This window comes from Lygodium microphyllum, chromosome 19 (assembly GCF_053477565.2).
Source record: "Lygodium microphyllum isolate KBCC chromosome 19, Lygodium_microphyllum_v1.1.10, whole genome shotgun sequence".
Classification (NCBI taxonomy): Eukaryota; Viridiplantae; Streptophyta; class Polypodiopsida; order Schizaeales; family Lygodiaceae; genus Lygodium; species Lygodium microphyllum.
Window position 1 is genome coordinate 53,473,575 of NC_141153.1, and position 20,593 is coordinate 53,494,167.

General features: G+C 41.1%; 1 protein-coding gene across 3 annotated transcripts in view; it reads right to left on the reverse strand.

The window, feature by feature from the left end:
• The window catches only part of LOC148019881 (Thioredoxin superfamily protein), a 42,957-nt gene that overhangs the window by 3,438 nt on the left and 18,926 nt on the right, over window positions 1–20,593 (reverse strand). The window contains exons 2-3 of one of the 3 annotated variants that reach the window (XM_087700075.1): window positions 18,358–18,568; window positions 17,931–17,956 (exon numbers count right to left, since the gene is read on the reverse strand). In XM_087700075.1, coding sequence (XP_087556201.1) covers window positions 17,931–17,956; window positions 18,358–18,540 — 209 coding nt within the window. In that variant the 5' untranslated portion in view covers window positions 18,541–18,568. Of the gene's footprint in view, window positions 1–17,930; window positions 17,957–18,357; window positions 18,569–20,593 lie in introns of those variants that run through there. The other 2 variants (XM_087700074.1, XM_087700076.1) reach the window with 2 other exon arrangements.

Sequence of the window (20,593 nt, forward strand, 5' to 3'; positions counted from 1 at the left end):
AACCTAGCCATTCTGGTTAACCTATCCACAATCACCCACACAGAGTCGTGCCCCCTCTGTGTTCTAGGTAATGCAACAATAAAATCCATGGAGAAACTCTCCCATTTTCCTGAAGGAATCTCTAGTGGATGGAGAAGTCCTCCCATTTTCAATCTTTCAGCTTTATTAACCTAGCATTTATTACATTTGACCACATAGTCAAGGACGTCCTTATTCATTCCAGGCCAATAGAACTGCCTTTTAATAAGACTATAAGTCTTATTAACTCCTGGATGTCCCGCGCTAGGGGTATCATGACACTCAAAGAGTATCTGGCGCCTTATTTCCGTATCTTTCGAGACACATACCCTACCCTTGTAGAGTAAATAACCATTATCAATGGTAAAATTCTTCCACTTGAATCCGGTTTGAGCAACCCCTGATGCTCCATTTCCTTGTTGAACATCCTCAGATATTCCTTCCTCAGTAGAAGCACTTTCATTTAGATCCCCATATTTTATTGCTTCCCATATGTTGGAATATGCCGAATCAACCTGGCATTTCCCTTTTAAAGATTCAAGCAAGTCGGAAGTGAACTGAGTAAAACTCAATTCATTTATGATGGGTATTCTGTTGAGTGCATCAGCTACTATATTATACTTTCCTTTTCTATATCTTATCTCATAGTCGAACTCTTGGAGGAGTTCGGCCCATCTAGCTTTACGCCCGTGTGAATCCGGTTGATCATTAAGCCACTTAATGCTTTCATGATCCGATAAAATCAAAAGTTTGGCACCGTACAAATAGTGCCTCCATTTCTTCATTGCATGTACTATTGCATACAACTCCCTCAGAATAATTCTATTTTGCAAGGTCTAATTTCTTGCTTTCAAAAGCAACTGGTCGACCTTCTTGTAATAAGACCGCACCTATCGCCTTATCACCGGCATCAGCTTCAACCACAAATGGTTTATTGGGATCCACAATTAATAGTACTGGAGCTGTAGCAATAGCTACCTTAAGTTTTTGAAAACTTTCATTTTGGTTTGTTCCCCAATTAAAGCTCTTTCCTTTCCCTTTAAGTTGGTCTGTCATTGGAACAGCTATTTTGGCATAATCTCAAATGAATCTACGATAAAATCCAGATAAACCTAGGAAGATCTGCAGCTCTTCCAGGTTCCTTGGAGATGGCCATTCAATAATTGCCCTTACTTTTTCTGGATCCATCTTGATTCCCTCTTTCGAGATAATATGCCCCAAATATTTGACCTCTTGTGCAAAGAATTCACATTTAGTTTTCTTCGCATAAAGGGAATGTGTTCTTAACAGTTGGAATACCAATTGTAAGTGTTCCAAATGTTCTTCTCTTGATTTACTAAAGATCAAGATATCATCCAAGAAGACTACTACAAAATGTCCTAGATAGGGCCGTAAGATACTATTCATCAGCTTCATAAAGGTACTTGGTGCATGTAGTGAGGCCAAAAGGCATCACCAAAAAATCATAATGCCCGTATCTAGTACGAAATGTTGTCTTAGGAACATCTTGTGCCTTAATTCTTACTTGGTGATAGCCTGATCTTAAATCTATCTTCGTGAAGAATTTTGCCCCTTGTAATTGATCAAAAAGATCTTCCATTCTGAGCATAGGAAATTTATTCTTCACCGTTATTTTATTAAGTGCTCTATAATCAACATAAAGTCGCATAGAACCATCTTTTTTCTTTACTAATGAAATTGGCGAAGCCCAAGGTGAATTACTGGGTTGTATAAACCCTTTATCAATGTAATCCTTAATTTGTCTTTCAACTTCTTGACGCTGCATTTCACTCAATTTATAAGGTGGTTTAGAAATAGGGTGAGTATCCTTATTTGTGTCAATTGGGTAATTTATATCACCCCTATCTGGTGAAAGGCCACTTGGTAAATCAGAAGGAAACACGTCTTTAAAGTCATCTAACAAACTACTTAATTCATTATTTACATTCAACTCACAAACATAAGAAAATTGTTCCTTTTTGTTACAGAAAGTAAAAGTGTTTTGTTACAGGAAGAGACCATAACATGTATACCTCACAAACTTCCTTCTTTATCAGCTTTTGAACCTCAGTGGAACACAACAAAGGATTATCAGATACTTCATGTTCACCTTGAATGATAAAAGTCTTACCATCCCTTTCAAATTCCAGTGTATTATGATGATAACTACGTTTTAAGGATGGTTCCAATCCCCATAGCCACTCCCTCCCTAGAGCAATATCGGCTCTTTCCATGTTCATAATTTGAAAATCAAGTTTATCTTTATATCCTTGAATCTCAATTTCCAAATTGGATACCATTGTATCCCATATTTTATTATCTTGACCTTCCATCATACGAACAACATATTGATGCCCACTCTTTTGTTGGGGAAGTTTCAATTTTTTGACAAGTGCATAATTTATGAAATTGTGGGTAGCAGAGTCATCAATCATGACTCTAACCCTCTTTCCAGCTATCAATCCATGCACTCTAACTAAATCATGTGGCCAAAAGGTAGACTGCCACATAGAAGTTGACATACAACACTTGTGTTGTACATCCATGTGCAAGACCTTTAAAGATTTATACCTTTCATGCTCCTTTAATTCTAAGGTCTGCACTACATGGATTTGTTTTTCCTTTCCCTTGCCCTTGTCCTTATCCTTTCCCTTGTCTTCCCCCTTTTTCCTTTGAGGGCAATTCCAAGCAGCATGGTTAGGGGATAGGCAATTGAAACACAGCTTTTCTTTTTTGGCCTTATCAAAGTCATCTGGACTTAACTTTGGCCTTACATATTGTTTCTTTTCAAAAGGTTGTTTTTTACCCTTTAAAAATGGCATTTTCCTTTTAAATTTTCCCACAAATTTTGAGGTTTCCAATTCCTTAGATTTGGGCTCCGTATCAGTGAGACTAGTGAGTGTACCTGGACACGTACTATCTTCATTGATTAATGCAAATTTAATTGCCTCTTCCAACGTCTTAGGTGAACTCCTTTTGACTTTCTTTTTACAGGCCTTATCTAGTCCCCTAATGAATCCTCTTGTCTTTTGAAATTCATCTATTCCATCCAATTTGAGGATTATCACACGATATTCCTCCAAATATGTCAGCAGGGGTATTCCCTTTTGTCTGACATAATCCCAATCTTCCCAATTTCTTTCCATTTCATTTTCAGGAAGGAATTCTTTCAAAAAGACGGATTCAAATTGAGCCCAAGTTTCAGGTATTTTATTTGCCTCCTTTAAAGTTCGCCACCATTTATACGCTTTTGGCCCCAAAGTTAAACTGGCCTCCAGTGCTTGGAGATGTTGTGGAGTATTTTTAAGTTTAAGTAAATCTTTCCATTTTTGGAGAAAATTAAAGATAGTGTCTTTATTTCTATCTTTTTCCTACCCGTGAAACTGAGGGGGTTTCATATCTTTTAGAACTCGATTATCCCTCAACTTGTGGTGGGGTTCCTTAGGATCTCGCATAGTCACATCTAAATCTTTCAATGAAGATGGGATATCCGAGGTTTCTATCTTATTTTTATCCCTTTCTAGTAATAAAGTTAATTGAGATTTTATTTCAGTGAGTGTTTGAGTTAAAAATTCCATTTGAAACCCCTGTGCCTGCACACGAGCAGTTAGATCATCAAATTGTTCTCGTGTGGCAAAGAATTCTTTCCACTGTTCTTCTTGCATCTCCGTTTCATGGGGATCTACCATAGGGTGGTCCCCAGAACTAGAACCTTCCATTACTTGTTCTTTCTCTTTTTCTGCCATTAATACACTGGAATTGGAAAGCAAAGATAAAAAATTTGCATACAAAGTAAAGTACTTACTTGGTTATAATGACAGGGCAGCTGTTGCTGGTTTTATTAGTAAGCCCGAAGAGTGAGGAACAATTTTTATCTTCCGAACTAAGCCGGTCACACAGGAAATGGAGCTTATTGGCAGAAACGGCTAGTATTTAGTCCCCTTCTTAATGATCACGCAGACCATCAATACACCTTTCCTGAATTTGTTCTCTGCCCAACCTATACTTGTCATACAAGTGCAGTCGGGGCTGGCGACAGAGAAAGCAGACAGTAGAGGATAGCGTGCAGTCGGCTGGTCACAGAGAGACCAGAGGGTAGCATCGATTTTATTTGTTTGCGCCTCACGGAATACACGTGATCCAGGATACGGCGTTAGACGTGAAGGGCAGTCTCTTTTCGCCGAATGATAAGTGACGTGGCAAAAATGAACCTCACGTCAAATTTCATATGACGTGTCATAAGGGCGCCGGGGAAGAACAGCTTCACGAGTAAACGTAGCGGGTAAACGGAGCGAGACCCGTCGGCTCTTGAAGAGAGAATGATCCGATGACTTCTCAAGAAGGAGAATCCAACGCCTGCGCCTGCTCTCATACCAATGTTAAGCGATTGAAAAGATGAAGAGAACCCCCAAGAGAATACAGTCCGACACTCAAAAGGCACGAGATCCTTTTTTTTCTCCCAGCCTTGCCTAGTTATTGCTAGCAACTCTCATCGTAATCCGATTGCCAGCCGTCATTTGTTGGTGAGTCCTACTATTCCTGGACTCTCTTTAATTCTAGGCTCCCCTAAACCCCGTTCGGGCGCCCAAGGCCCCGGACGGTCATCCCTCGTGCCTGTTTCCCGTAATTTACCTTATTAATATAACAGTGCTCTACTCATGGAAGAAATGAATCGGCAAAAAATGCATCCAGTAAGTCTTCCGGTGCTTTGCATACTAGGGGCAGATCACAACGGAAAAGTAAATCTGATAGCAAGGGACGCAATAAATCACGTGGTAAGGATGTTGAATGTCATCATTGTGGCAAGAAGGGTCACTTTAGACGTGACTGCTACAAATGGAAGAAAGAGAAAGGAAAGGGCAAGAAGACAGATGATAGCAAGGAAGAGAAGAAAGAGAGTCAACCTAAGAAAAGCAACGTCAAAATTGAAGAGGTGAATGTAGTCACTCATCACACTGACAGTGGGAATGACATACTCTTTGTCTCTTCATACTTTGGTGCACATGCTTTACTTACAGATACGAATGATAACATGCACACTTGGATTCTAGATTCACGTGCTTCCTTTCATGTCACCTCCCATCGTGAGTGGTTTTTCGACTATACAGGGGATCGACATGGTGTTGTCCATCTTGGGGACAACTATGCATGTGACATTGCAGGTATCGACAATGTGTAGTTGCAGTTTCAGCATGGTTCTGTCTTTACACTTCAGCATGTACGGCATGTACCTCAGCTCAAGAAGAGCTTGATTAGCACAAGGCACCTAGATGACGATGGATTTCATACCACCTTTGGTGATGGGAAATGGAAGATCTGTAAGGGATCTAGACTGATTGCCAGAGGTTGTAAAAGTGATACCTTGTATCCTCTCCATGTATCTAGTGTGCGTGACCATGTTGTTGTCGTGACCGAGCACCCAAGTATTTCTTTGTGGCATGGCCGGTTGGGACACATGAGTCAAACTGGAATAAAAGTGCTTTCTCGTTTGGGTTACTTGCCTTGTCTTTGTTATGCTGATTTTGAGCATTGTGATCATTGTGTTTATGGTAAACATACCTAGACGCCTCATAAGAAGTCTCTTTTGCTAAAATCTTCTCCTCTAGAGTTAGTACATTCCGATGTATATCAGATGCTAGGGTTATCTTTAGAGGGAAAGAAATATTTTGTCACCTTTGTTGATAATGCTACACGGAAGATATGGGTTTACCCTATTCGTAGCAAGGACAAAGTGCTTGACAAGTTTCAAAAATTACTGGCATTGGTTGAGAATCAGACTGATAAGACACTTAAGTGTCTTCGCTCTGACAATGGTGGAGAATATGTGTCCAAGGCCTTTGAGGCATTTTGTGACAGAAAAAGAGATAAATAGGGAGCTCACTGCCCCTCATAATCCGCCCCAAAATGGTGTTGCAGAGCATATGAATCGGACCATTCAAGACAAGGTATGTACAATGCTGTCACATGCTACTTTACCTCATGGTTTTTGGGCAAAGGTTGTTATGACAGTCGTACACTTAATTAATCGGTCACTAAACAGGTCTTTAGGGAGGGAGGGGGAGTTCCCCAAGAAGTGTGGTTGGGCAAACCACCTTTGTATGCACACTTGAAAGTGTTTGGCTACGAAGCATTTGTGCACATGCGTAAGGAAGAATGCAGCAAACATGAGCCAAAGTCCTGTAAATGTATTTTCCTAGGATATGGTGATGAAGGTGAAATGGGGAATAGATTATGGGATCCCGAGAAAAGAAAAGTAGTACGCAGCAATGTTGTTATCTTCCGGGAAGATCGCATGCACAAACAGCCCGAAAGAACAAAGGAAGTCTGTAGGGTTGTATTCCGAGAAAAAATACCTTTTGGACAGCAAAATGTGCCTACTGTACAGTAGCAAATACCTACTGTAAATGAACCTACAAAATGCAGAAAATAATGCTGGAAATAATCAGCCAACCATTGCCCATAATGATAAGCCATTGGATATGCAGGAACTGCCAAGAGAGCAAGCTGTTAATGCTGATTTGCAAACTGAAATGCCAGGACAGCAAGCTGAAAATGGAAATTTGCAGACTCAACAGCCAGCAAACAATGATCGTTGGGTTAGGAGATCGTCTAAGGCTACTAGACAACCTGATAGATTCATTCTTGATGCAAACAATGTGGCTGATTATGTCATGTTGACAGATTGTGGTGAACCGTCTTGCTTCAAGGAAGCAATGGACAGACAGGACAGCAAGAAACGGTATAAAGCCATGTTGTCAGAGATGGAATCTCTTGAGAAAAATGGCACTTAGGACTTGGTGCAATTGCCTAAAGGGCAGAAATCTCTTCCATGCAAATGGGTTTACAAGTTAAAGGTCACTTCTGGTTCCTCACCAAAGTACAAGGCAAGATTGGTTGCAAAGGGGCACAAGCAGGAACATGGAATTGACTTTGATGAGATCTTCTCTCATGTAGTCAAGATGACTACATTGAGAACCATTTTGGGCTTGGTTACAGCTGAAGATATGGAGCTCATACAAATGGATGTAAAGACTACATTCTTACATGGTGATCTGCATGAAGATACATATATGCAGCAGTCTGAAGGGTTTGTGGAAAAAGGAAAAGAGAAGATGGTATGTAAACTCAAAAGGAGTTTGTATGGGCTGAAACAAGCACCAAGAGAATGGTATCATAAGTTTGATACATTTATGCAATCTCAAGGTTTCCATAGAAGTCAAGTGGATCACTGCTTGTACACCAAGAAGGCGACAGATGACAGCTTGATTATCTTCGTTCTGTATGTTGATGACATGCTGATTGCTGGCACGGATGCTTATGCCTTGGCCTCACTGAAGCAAAGTCTTCATGGCAGCTTTGACATGAAGGATCTTGGTGATGCAAATCACATTCTTGGCATGCGAATACTTAGAGATAGGTCAAAATGATTACTCTATCTATCTCAGTAGGAGTATATCTCCAAGGTTTTGAAGCGTTTCAATATGGAGGGGGAGAAACAATTGGGGTTCCATTGCCTCCACATGTGAAATCAATGCAGAGGACAGCCCTACATCTGATGATAAGAAGGCTGAAATGGCCAAGATACCATATGCTTCAGTTCTTGGCAGTTTAATGTATGCTATGGTTGCTACACGTCTTGACATTGCCTTTGCAGTGGAAGTGGTTAGCAGATATATGGCAAACCCTAGTAAAAAGCATTGGGAAGCAGTGAAAGGTATTATGAGATACCTCAAAGGCACAAAGGATTTGTGCATCTGCTTTGAAAGGCAGAAGGCATCTGTCGTTGGCTTTATGGATGCACACTATACTGGTCACGCGGACTGCAGAAAGTCCACTTCTAGGTATGTGTTTACCTTCACAGGAGGAGCAATCTCTTGGATCTCCAGGCTACAAAAGTGTGTTGCATTGTCTACTACAGAGCCAAAATATGTGGCTGCCACTAAGGCATACAAGTAGGCCTAATGGCTTTCACGTCTGGTGGGAGAGCTTGGCATTACAAAGTTACATGTTCTCCATTGTGATAGTCAAAGTGCTATTATGCTAGCACGGAATCGCGTCTTTCATGCAAAGATGAAGCACGTACACATGAAGTATCACTTCATTAGAGATGTACTTGACAGCAAGAGCATTGAGCTTGTTAAAGTGCATATAAATGATAATCCTACAGATCTTCTCACGAAGGGTCTTCCAACAGAGCAGTTTGCTCACTGCCAACAGATCATGGGAGTTAGATAGGTATATGTAATTCACCTTTGTACATACCTAGACTTAGCTAATTTTTTTTTCCTCTTAAGGCACATTGCCTTCAGGTGGGAGGTTGTTGGGAGTAAAGGGCCATCGTGCCTTTTATATATGCACGGGTGTGAACACAACATTAGCACATTTGTACTTTTATATATATCTATCTAAAACCTAAAGAGGTACACTATTCTTTTGTATCAAACATCAGAGATGTCGTGCTCACTCTCTCCTTACTACTGCTCTCTACTCTCTGTGTGTGTTATCCATCACATTCACTCTCAGCTCAGTCAGGCTCCATCAAATAATACCTAGCTTGGGGTGTACCTCATGGCAGGCCTTTTGCTCATAGTTAGATAGCAAAGGCCTCCAGTTATTGTATGAGGCATAGGTGCATGATACAATCTTCATCATTGAGACTCATTCATGTGCCATGGTAGGCCTGGAGGCTTTTCCCAACCACCAAGTATTGGGTCATACTGCATCTCAATCGAAGGATTGACAGCTCATCAAGAACTTCATTGGATGTCACATTTGGAAGGCACATCAACAAATGATTTTCAGCAATGAGAACCTCTTGGAATATGCTACACTCACTTTGTGGCCACTTGGAGCATCTACAAGAAGACTCTGGACACCACGAGAGCTTCGACAATATTTTCTTCACACTTGGGCTCATCATGACCTGTAGTTCACTTTGCAAGCGGCCACCCTTTGTGGTGCTATACATCTCCAACATGGCTTCTATTGCCCATCCTCCCCAAACTGCCTTGAGGGGCTTATTATGAGTGGACTTTGATTCGCAAGCAGCCCAAACTAAATTGTTGAGCATTTGTACTTCGTTGTATTCTTCTCTTGAATAATCTAATTAGCCACACCTTTTTTAGCAAAAAAAGCAAAGAAGGATCCAGTAGTACATATAGCGTATAGCGATGTCTGGCTGTACCTTATATATATATAAAATCAAAACCTAAAAGGTGGTACACTCGTCTTTGTACCGAACATTAAGTGTGTCATGCTCACTCTCCTCTCTACTGCTCTCTACTCTCTGTGTGTGTTATCCGACGCGTTCACTCTTAGCTCGCTTATTCCACCTCTATCAAGCTCCATCAAACTGGTATTAGAGCCAGTGAAGGGTGCCAAGCCATGTGACAAGCGAATAGGAGGCGTAGGCGAGCAGGAGGAGTTGCAAGTGTCGCAGGCAAGCAGGAGAAGTTGCAAGTGTCACAGGCGAGCAGGAGCTTCAGGTGTCGCAGGTGATAAGGAGGAGTTGTAGGGTCGCAGGTCACGTGACAAGCACACGACAAGTCGACAGGGAGGTCAGGTAGCTGACACACAACCACGCAAACGGGACAACAGCAGTCGACATGCGACAAGGAGTCAAGGAGCTCACGAACCTGGTGGCGGACGGGACGACAACCAAGACCAATTGTCAAGAACCTGGTACGCGCCTACTAGTCCACACGATGCCAGGTGACGATGGACAGAAGTCAACATTTTCTTTTTAAATCAGAAACATCCTTTTTTTTTCTTTTTTTCCCACCGAGCATTCACACACAAAGGCACAAAGTAAAATTTTGCCCAAGAAAATTGGGGGCTTTTTTCTAATTTGGAAATCACAACGCAGGACAAGACAATCCGACTCAAAAATTGCACATTTGGTGCACATCTGCACCCGAGAAATTTTGGGATTCTCTCCTTTGGTGGAATTTCTTCAATTTTACTAAAATGTGTGCACTTTGAATCCAAAAATTTGGGGATTTTGCAAAATTCCTTCATTCTGTGCAACAAATGTATGGTACAAGCACTTGGGTACATGTATTGATGCAATCTGGACGGATTATCCTCTTAAAGTTTAGGGCTTTTGATCAAAATGGTCAAATTTGTGCCTGGGAATGCCTTCAGAGCAGAAATTGTTGTGAAATTTAGAGAATTTCACATGTAACCAATAACTTGGTCTCTAAATGTCTCAGTAATTGTTTGAGTGCAACAAAAGACATCCTCTTAACTCTAAAAATCTATTTGCAGATCTGAAATTTCTGCAATCTTGGGATTTTCTCACTGTTGGTTGGTACTTTTGTGTACCACAGTTACTTGTGCCACATTTGGGCTTACCTTTGGTGACTGGTTAGTCAATTTGGAACTGCAAATTATGGCTGGGAACAGTGATACAATAATCTTTTGCACATTAAAAAGCTTGAGGGTGCACATAATTTTGCAATTTGGCAAAAACAATGCTACAATGTCTTGGTGCGGAAGAAACATGTAAAGCCCATCAAAACAAAGGGAATCAAACTAATAGACATGGAACAAGACAAATGGGATAACTTGGACGAGCTTGCTCGCTCTACCATTGAGCTCTCAATGTCAGACAACTTGCACTTGAACATTGAGAAGCTGAATTCAGCATATGCAATGTGGCAAAGGCTTGAAGAATTGTATGCTTAGAAAAGTGCAGCCAGCAAGGTTTATTGGCTGAAAAATTTAATGGACTTTCACATGAAATAAGGCACAGCCATGTTTGTACATTTGAATGAGTTTAACTCAATTTTCAGTCAATTGATTGCTTTGGATTTCCATATTGATGAAGAGTTCAAGGCTACTTTCTTGCTATATACTTTGCCTAAAAGTTGGGATAATTTTAGGATAGCTATGAGTAATTCGAATGCTCAGCTGTTATACTCTGATGTGAAGAGTTATTTGCTAATGGAAGAACTCAATAGGCAAAATAACTTAGTAAACAAGTCTTCTAATGCATTACACACTAGAGGCAAATTTTAGCACAAGGGTAGTTCTGACAATAGAGCACGCAGCAAATCTTGTGGAAAAAATGTGGAGTGCTATCATTGTGGCAAAAAAGGGCACTAGAAACAGGATTGTTTTCAATTGAAGAAAGAAAAGGGCAAAAACAAAAACACTGAAGCCAATAAGGCTGAAAACAAGGACAGCCAGCCTGCAAAGAGGAGCAATGTGAAAATAGAAGAGGTTAAGGTAGTCACTCATGATACTGACAGTGATGGTGATGTACTTCTTGCTTCTTCTTCGAGGGCACATGCATTGATTGCAGATTTTGAGGATGATATGCACATTTGGATACTTGATTCAAGTGCACTCTTTCACGTCACACCACATCATGAGTGTTTCACGTCACACCACATCATGAGTGATTCTCTGACTACAATGGTGGTGTACGTGGTGTTCTCCACTTGGGGGATAACTAAGCATGTAAAATTGCAGGCGTTGGCAGTGTGAAACTGGAATTTCAGCATGGCTCCGTGTTTGTTTTGCATAATGTGAGGCATGTACCTCAGCTCAAGAAGACCTTGATAAGCACAGGGCAACTAGATGATGAAGGCTATCACACCACCTTTAGGAATAACAAATGGAAAATCTTTAAGGGCTCTCGCATTGTTGCAAAGGGGTCCAAAAGTGATACCTTGTATCCTTTGCATGTATCTAGTGTGCCTGACCATGTAGTCACCATAACTGAGCAGGATGTCCCACAAATTCAGCAAGAACATGTGCCTTTGAAACAACGTGAACCAACTGTACAACATGCTGAACCTACAGAACAGTAAGCTGTTAATGTAGATTTGCAGGCTGAACAGCCAACAAATCTTGACCACTAAGTCCGTAGGTCAACTAGAGTGCAAAAACAGCCAGATAGATTTGTTCCTAGTGTAAACTATATGGCTGATTATGTCATGTTAACAGATTATGGTGAGCCGTCATGCTTCCAGGAAGCAATGGACAAATAGGATAGTAAGAAATGGCACAAAGCAATGCTGTCAAAGATGGAATCTCTCATGAAGAATGGCACTTGGGATTTTATACATTTGCTAAAAGGACAAAAAGTGCTACCCTGCAAATGGGTTTACAAAATAAAAGTCACTTCTGGTTCTTTGCCAAAGTACAAGGCACGCTTGGTTGCTAAAGGGTACAAGCAAGAACATATTGATTTTGATTAAATCTTTTCTCATGTAGTCAAAATGACTACTTTGCGAACAATCTTAGGCTTGGTCACATCTGAAGATATGGAACTCATACAGATGGATGTAAAAACCGCCTTCTTACATGGTAATCTACGTGAGGAGATCTATATGCAGCAACCTGAATGTTTTGCTACAAAGGGAAAAGAGCACATGGTATGTAAACTCCACAAGAGTTTGTATGGGCTAAAGCAAGCACCACGAGAATGGTATCACAAATTTGATACATTCATGCAATCTCAGGGATTTCATCGTTCTCAAGTTGATCACTGCTTATACACCAAGAAGGCAACAAATGGCAGCCTTATTCTTGCCAAGCTCACAGGCTCTCAAGGTCTCATGGCTCTGATACCATGTTGGTGATACACAGAGAGACAGACAGACAGACAGAAATATATGAGAAGCGCTGCGAGCATAGTACTCTCCTCAGTCTTCTTCTTCTTCATTATTCATCTCACTACTAACTTACACACACAATATCAAGAAAGACCTAAGTCTACATAACAGTGTGAAAAGGACTTAGTCACTCACTGATTAGTACAGCTAGTTCTGACTGACATTATTACGGCACACCTGTCATCCAGCTAACCTACTGCTGGAGAGAGTTAGTGTTGAGATATCGAGCTCCACTCCTGATATGCCAGGGTGACCGTTGTGCATTTATGTCACCGACTTGTTAGCTGTAGATACGGTTGGTACACCGCCCATGAATAATAGCTAGATGACAGCTATCCTTATCTACTCTAGTTCGTGCCTCAGTTAGTATGCCACCTTAGTTAGTTGAGTTTGGTTTGAGACCCATATATAGGGTTCTTCTATTTCTATGTACTTGAGTTCTTTTTGGCTTACACAACTAAGAAGAGAAAAACTGTTTTTCAGCCTCCACCTGTGTGTGTATTCGCCCATTGTGCAAGCAAGAAAGCTACAAGTGAGACTCCTTCCTTCTCTCCCACAATCTTGACATGGTATCAGAGCCTTGTTCGTGGTAAGGAGCTCAAGAAAGCAAGCCAAGTTCGCGGTATTCTGGTAAGAGGACCAGTGTTGCTTTCATTTTTCTGTTTTGGGAGCAAGTCTCTGCAGGTAGCACAGCCAGAAAGTGCAAGAGTGCATTGTCTCAGATTGAGACGCCCTTTGCGGTGTAGCAAGAGGGCAGTATATGCTACAGGCGAGGGCTTTAGCCCTCGGTTGCTCTGTTTTTTTTATTTGAGGCCATTTCGGGGCCTGTTCTGGAGGTGGAAGTTTTCTGCACGCACTCAGGAAAAGGCCCTGTTTTATGTTGTGCGACCACTGTTCTACAGGTCGGTGAAAAGTTACTGTGGAAATTGCATCGTATGCCTGTGCGCAGAGACATTGGGAGTTACAGAATCATCCTTGTTGCCTGTTGATGCAAAATCGTCACTAGGAAGTGACTGTGTGGTCAAATACCACTTTCGTCAGTTTTGCAGATTTGCCCTTGTGAGGCTGAAGCTGTGTTCTTTGCAGTGACAGAATTTTTTGCAGTGTTCTGTAATGGCGTCTGATTCTCTTTCACAGATTGTCACTGAAAAGCTTGACAAGAACAACTTCCAAGCATGGAAGTTCAGAATGACGAATTTCCTTACGGGAAAAGGATATTGGGAATTCGTTGCAGGAAATGAAGAAGAACCAGTTCTTCTTGATGTTCCCAATCAACAGCAAATGCAGGCATTTAAAGCCTGGCATGAGAGAGCCAGAAAAGTTATGTACTGGCTGTCTATCAGCATTTCAGACTCTATGATTGTGCATATTCAAGATGCAAGTATGCCAAAGGAGACATGGGATACTTTGTCAAAAATGTATAGCACAAATACGCAAGCCAGGAAAATGCAGCTCAAGCAAGAGTTGCACAATGTGCAAAGAGAAAATATGAGCATCAATGACTACCACATGAAGGTGAAGAAGATTGCAGATGCACTTGCTTCAATTGGACCGCCAGTGGAAGATGATGATTTAGTTTCTGTGACCTTAAATGGTCTAGGAAAGGATTATGCACAGTTCCGAACATCCATTTCCGTCCGTGAAAGATTTCCTGATTTTGAGGAGTTGATTGCTCTTCTAATTTCTGAGGAGCAGAGAAATGGTGGTGCATCTTCTTCAGGAGGAACTTCAAAAGAAGCTGTCTTCTACTCAAATGCTGGAAGAGGTAGAGGCAGAGGTAGAGGAGGCCGATCTGGAGGCTGTGGTAGAAATCAGAATATGCAGCAAACTCAAGAAAACCAGTCCTATGGAGAATGACGTAGTAACTCTAGAGGCAGGGGGAGCCAAAGAGGTCGTGGTGGATGGCAAAGAGGCCAAAATGCAAACAACAATGTTGAATGCTACTACTGTGGTAAAATGGGTCATATGGCTAAAGATTGCTATAAAAAGCAAAATGACATCATGAATGAAAAATTGCAATAAGGGAATTATGCATCTTCTAGTAGACAGGGTGATGACAGAAATGAGCATTTGTTTATGGTGCAGCACATGACCAATTCTGTGACAAGTGCAGAAGAAAGCAACGATGTGTGGTATGTTGACTCAGGTGCATCAAATCACATGCCAGGTCATGCAGAATGGATGCAGGATGCAAGGAAAATGAAAAAACCAGGATTTGTGGAGACTGGTGATGATACTGCACATCCTATTGTGCAGATTGGAAAAATTCCTTTGTCTATGCAGGATGGGAAAAAGAAATACCTGTCGGATGTATTTCATGTCCCGAATATCACCAAGAACCTGGTTTCTGTTGGTCAAATGGTTGAGCAGGGCTTGCAGGTCAGATTTAATTCTCATGGATGCTTTGTTGAGGATATGAAAAATAAAGGTCGCTTGATAGCAAAAGGAAAGAAGAAGGGCAGAATGTTTACGTTGGATGCAGACATGCCTGAATTGAGTGCAGCAATGTTTGCACATGGGACCGATGTAGTTACAGATATTGATATCTGGCATAAACGCATTGGTCATGTTAATGTATAGCGACTTAAATCAATGCAAGCCCAAAATATTGTTGTAGGATTGCCTAAATTCAAGGTTGCAGAAATGCATAAGGTATGTGAAGCCTGTCAATTTGGAAAACAGGCAAGGAAACCATTTCCTAGACATGTTCAAGAGAGTAAGAAGCCATTGGAATTAATCCACTCTGATGTGTGGACTACTAAAGCTGCATCTCTTGGAGGCTGTCATTATTTTGTCACTTTTATTGATGACTAGCAGAAAAGTTTGGGTGTATTTTATGAAAAAGAAAAGTGAAGTTTTTGAGCATTTCAAAACTCTTAAAGCTATGGTTGAAAAAGAAACAGCCCTGCAAATAAATGCCTAAGGTCAGATGGAGGGGGAGAGTACCTCTCAAATGAATTTGCAAGGTTCCTGTAGGAGCATGGCATAAAGCAGCAATATTCATGCAGTCATACCCCACAACAAAATGGAATTGCAAAAAGGAAAAACAGGCATATTGGAGAGGTATCTCGTGCCATGCTCAATGAAAAAAGACTTGCCAGATTTTTACTGGGCTGAAGCAGTTGCTACAGTAATCTACATAATGAACAGGACTCCCACTGCAGCAATACATGGGATGACTCCAGAGATTTTTTGTTGCATTGCCTATGTTCATGTGCCAGATGAGTTGAGATCCAAGTTGGATCCAAAAGCTGAGAAGTGCATCTTTATTGGTTACTCTCTGCAGTAAAAAGAGTATAGATGCTATAACCCTTCTACTCGTAAGTTTACAGTGAGCAGAGATGCTGTTTTTGATGAGATGAGTAGCTGGTATAAACCATAAATGTGATTGATGATGTAGATGCACGAAATGGTAATGTTGCATAGAATTCATAGCAGCAGTCACAAAATATTAGTGGACCTGGAGTGTCCTCTAGCAGTGGTTCACATTCTTCGCCATGGACAGGCAGATTGAGATCAGGAGAATCTCCTCAAAACAATACAGATAGTGGTATGCAGGTTTCACGAAAAGAAAACGAGAAGGTAGATCAGCCCATGTTTGATATGAATGCAAGTCACTCTTATGAGGATGGTGAATCTAGTGGCTCAGAACAGAGCATTGATGATGAGTTGGGTATTCCTTCTATTGTTACACCTGGAGTAAGGAAGACCAAGGATGTTTTGAGAGCACCTGGGAGTGAACCTACTTTGCGCAGGTCTACCAGAGCTAGGTATCCTGTGGATAGACTGAAATATGATGGATTTACAGCCATTCACTATGCATATATGGTCAAAGTGATACAGGAACCAGAACCCACTTCTTTTGAGCAAGCCATGGGAAAAGAAAAATGGGAGAAAGCCATGGATGAAGAAATGGATGCCTTGGAAGCAAATGCTACATGGGAATTGGTACCTTTGCCTAAAGATAAGAATGCAATTGGTTGTAAGTGGGTTTATAAGGTGAAACACAATGCAGATGGTTCTGTGAATAGATACAAGGCAAGATTAGTAGTCAAGGGGTATGCACAAACATATGGCATTGATTATGAAGAAACATTCAGTCCGGTTGCAAGGATGGCAACCGTAAGAGCAGTCATTGCTATGGCTGCATCAAAGGAATGGTCTTTACATCAGATGGATGTAAAGAATGCCTTCTTGTATGGTGATTTGCAAGAAGATGTCTATATGGAGCAGCCACCAGGTTATGTGCATGATGTTCATCCTGAGTTTGTTTGCAGGTTGAAGAAAGCCTTGTATGGCTTGAAGCAAGCACCTAGAGCATGGTCTGATAAGATAGGACAGTATCTTGTCACTATTGGCTTTCAGATTTCCAAGGCAGATTTCTCACTTTATGTGAGAAAAACAGAGAAAGATATTATGCTACTTGTCATTTATGTTGATGATTTGATTATGACAAGTGACAGTGATGAAGATATCCTTCATGTGAAAATGCTATTGAAGCAGAAGTTTGAGATGAAGGATTTGGGAGAGCTGCGTTATTTCTTGGGCATTGAGGTGATTAGATCACCAAGTGGGATATGGCTCTTGCAAAGGCAGTATGGATTGGACATGCTGTCCAAATATGGGATGACAGGCTGTAAGCCTATTTCAGTTCCTTTGGAGCAGAATGTGAAGCTGAGCGCAGATGCAGATGAGCTTCTGAAAAACCCTACTATGTACAGACGCATAGTAGGAAGTTTGATTTATATGACTATTATCAGGCCAGAATTGAGCTATGCTGTTGGATTGGTAAGTCAGTTTATGTAGGCTCCAAGGAAACCGCATTTGGATGCGGCTAGACGCATACTCAGGTATGACATGTAAGAAAGTAACTCTAATCAAACCTCTCACCATGGCTTCAAAGAAAATAGTAAAAAATCCTTGGAAAACTTGAACTTTGTGGTCCAAGAACATTTATCTGTTGTTCTTTGCTTGCAGCTTGATGCACCAGTTCTCGTAAAACTTTTCACACCATTATCCTTCATGTTCTCAAGCTCTAGAGCATGTGGTCCATTATAAACAATGTGACTCCACAATGTATTAGCTACTTATCCTTCTACTGTCAATAGGAATTGCATAAGTTCAGCTCCAAAAAACTGTTCTTTCTTCAAAGCTTTCATTTTCATTTTTCTTCTAAAAGACCAATGGAAAATTACAAACTTAAATGGAGTAACCAAGGATCGACATTTAAAAATCTGATAGTTGTAATATTGCTCTAACAGAAGAGAAGATCAGCGCCAAAAACTTTACCAACTGGCCCCATAGCTGACAATTGCCTGCAAACAGGGGAAATAATTTCTTAATCACATTGCAACCTTATAAATTGAGACAAAGATCTAATGATTCTTATTGCATGGATATGGCTACAACATATTCAAAAGAACATTGCAGTGAAAATCCCAGGTTAAAAATGATCACGGAAGCAAATAAGGCAAACTGTTTGTTAAACATTTAGACAAAGTCACAAATGCAGGGACTAGAGATGTTTTTTCTCATTTATGTACAAATGCAGGCACTAGAGAAGAGAAAGATAGCAACCACACCACTGCAAGTTAACTTGAAGTTCCTTATTGCATGGATATGGCCATCATGCAGCACAATATTTTAAGCAATTGACAAATGATCATTCAAGGAAAACATGGCAAAAAGTTTGTTGAATGTTGAAACAAAAACATACTGTTTGCTTCGCATCCTTGGCTTGTTTGAGCAAGTCTTTGAGTTGTTGATCAGAGTGAGCAGCCTGTAGGTTTCCATGAAAATTGGCAGGGAGAGAGATTCCTGTGCCTTCCAGGCCTTTAGCATCCAGGGTGGTGGTTGGAACCTGCTGCAGTTGGACACCCTGTTCTGGCCCACCCTCCATGTGAACCTCCTGTTCAGTATTCGAAAACCTTATGAAATTGCCGGTCAGTGGACTCTTGGTTAGAGCAATTGAATTATAGTTTTTCACATCAAACAAATAAATTCTCTTCCTCCCTCTTCTTTGTAAAGAAATGCTTGAATAGAGATACAAGACTTATAAGTGTACAATGCACATAATGAAAGCAGTTGAACTCAAGAAGAAGAGAACTCGGAATATGAATGAATGAATGACTAATCAAACTTTAAGCTGGTATGATACAATGGCCCTCAAACCTGTGTCTCAAGTGAACCAGGGATGAGGTGAGCTGGAAGAAGAGTCTGAAACATTGATGGCAGCTCCAAGAGTGTGCCATATCTCAAATGAATCCCAAAATGCAGCAGGCAATCTCTAATGATGTTGGAAAGATAGGTACCAGAGCTCAGTATCAGCCCAGACTGCTGAAAACATAGGTTTGGCTGAGTGCTGATAATGACAGTCAACTAGAACAGCACGAGAAGGCTAGATAACAGCAAGGCGGCCAACCTAGCAGCAAAATGCAGATGGCAGCTGGTGGAAATCAGTCTCCGGACGCAAAACACAGGTTGGAATAGTAGGTGACTGCTGTAAGAGTGCCAATATGTGATGCCAAAAATAAGCCCTTTAATAATATTATTAATAATATGCCTTTGGGGCTGGTTTAAAGAGTCTTAATTATGGGCTAATGAAAACTTTAAATTTAGGGCTCAATGCCCCCTCTTAGACCCGAAAGGACAATACTAGAGACAATGCGAGAGTCAATCTCTACCCTCTTAGATACTTCAAAGGTCCCACCCCAAAGTATGTTGAGAAGCATGAATCTAGAGCATGGTTATGGAGGATGGAAGATAAAGACAAGACTCATCAGGACATAGATATGACAATTGACTGTTACACAAGTAAATTAGGTTCCAAGATTGAAGCTTGGACTCATAAACACAATCTTGTGTAAGTGGACAATGGCACTTGATTGAAAGGACAAAAGTGCTTATGGCATTACATTCAAATGATAGGTAAGTACAATGCTTCATAGTCTTTTGGGTAGGCAGCACTTTCCATCACTATGCTTATGAGATTCAGTCCCTTCTTCTAGATTGCTTGCATTTTCCTTGCCCATTGTTTCATACAAAGAAGCTACACTGAGTGTGATTACCTAAATTCTCGACATCCCTCAATCACAACCAGAAAGGCACAAAGTGTGTAGAGCCGTTAGTGAGCAACCACCTGCAAAGTGTGGGTACCATAAACATGGTAATCATCCAGAGGCTGTCGCAAACAAAGTTAAGTGTGGGTACCAAAAACATGGTGGACATCCAAAGGTTGTAACAGGGCTTCACAAAGTGTACAAAGGCTGTAGTGCCAGGTTACATGAGGAGTTTACAAGCTTATGAAAGAAACATTAGGGCAAGGTTATACAAGGCTTCAAAAAAGTTTATCAGAGTAGTGTGAATAGGATTTGTGAGGCTTGTCCTGCTCCTGATGGTCTTCTTCTTCTTTTGATTCTTCATGTCCATGGTCTTCTTCTTCCTTCACAACTGCAAGATAGGCCTTCAGATGCCTCTTTCTGGCATGACAGAACTTTTCAGTATGTCCGGTCTGTCAAAAGATAACGTACCAGCGAGACAGTAGGGTTTGCGGAGAGGAACACGGAGTGGACTCGGCAAACATGGAGAAGAGAAGAGAAGAGAGAAGAAACTCTAATGAATGGAAGGATGAAGTTTTGAATCATGGAGTGAATGTGATACAAGGAAACAAGGGTGCTGTAGCACAAGGAAGATGATGAAGACAACCACAAACCACGAACCGCAATGTCCTCCTGAAGGGGTGTGAGGGTAGTGGAGAGACTGGAGAGAAGAGGTGAAGACAATCTAAGATGGTACCCCTTTTTGGGGCTGCAAACCCTAAACGAAAAACGTAGAAATGCAAAAACACAAACTGTGGGTGAAGGGTGAAGGGTTTCTCAATACCCCTCTCATGCCCAAAAAGGGGAACAAGAGAAGAGTGAGGTGGAGATGCAATGCTACATGCTGAAGAATGC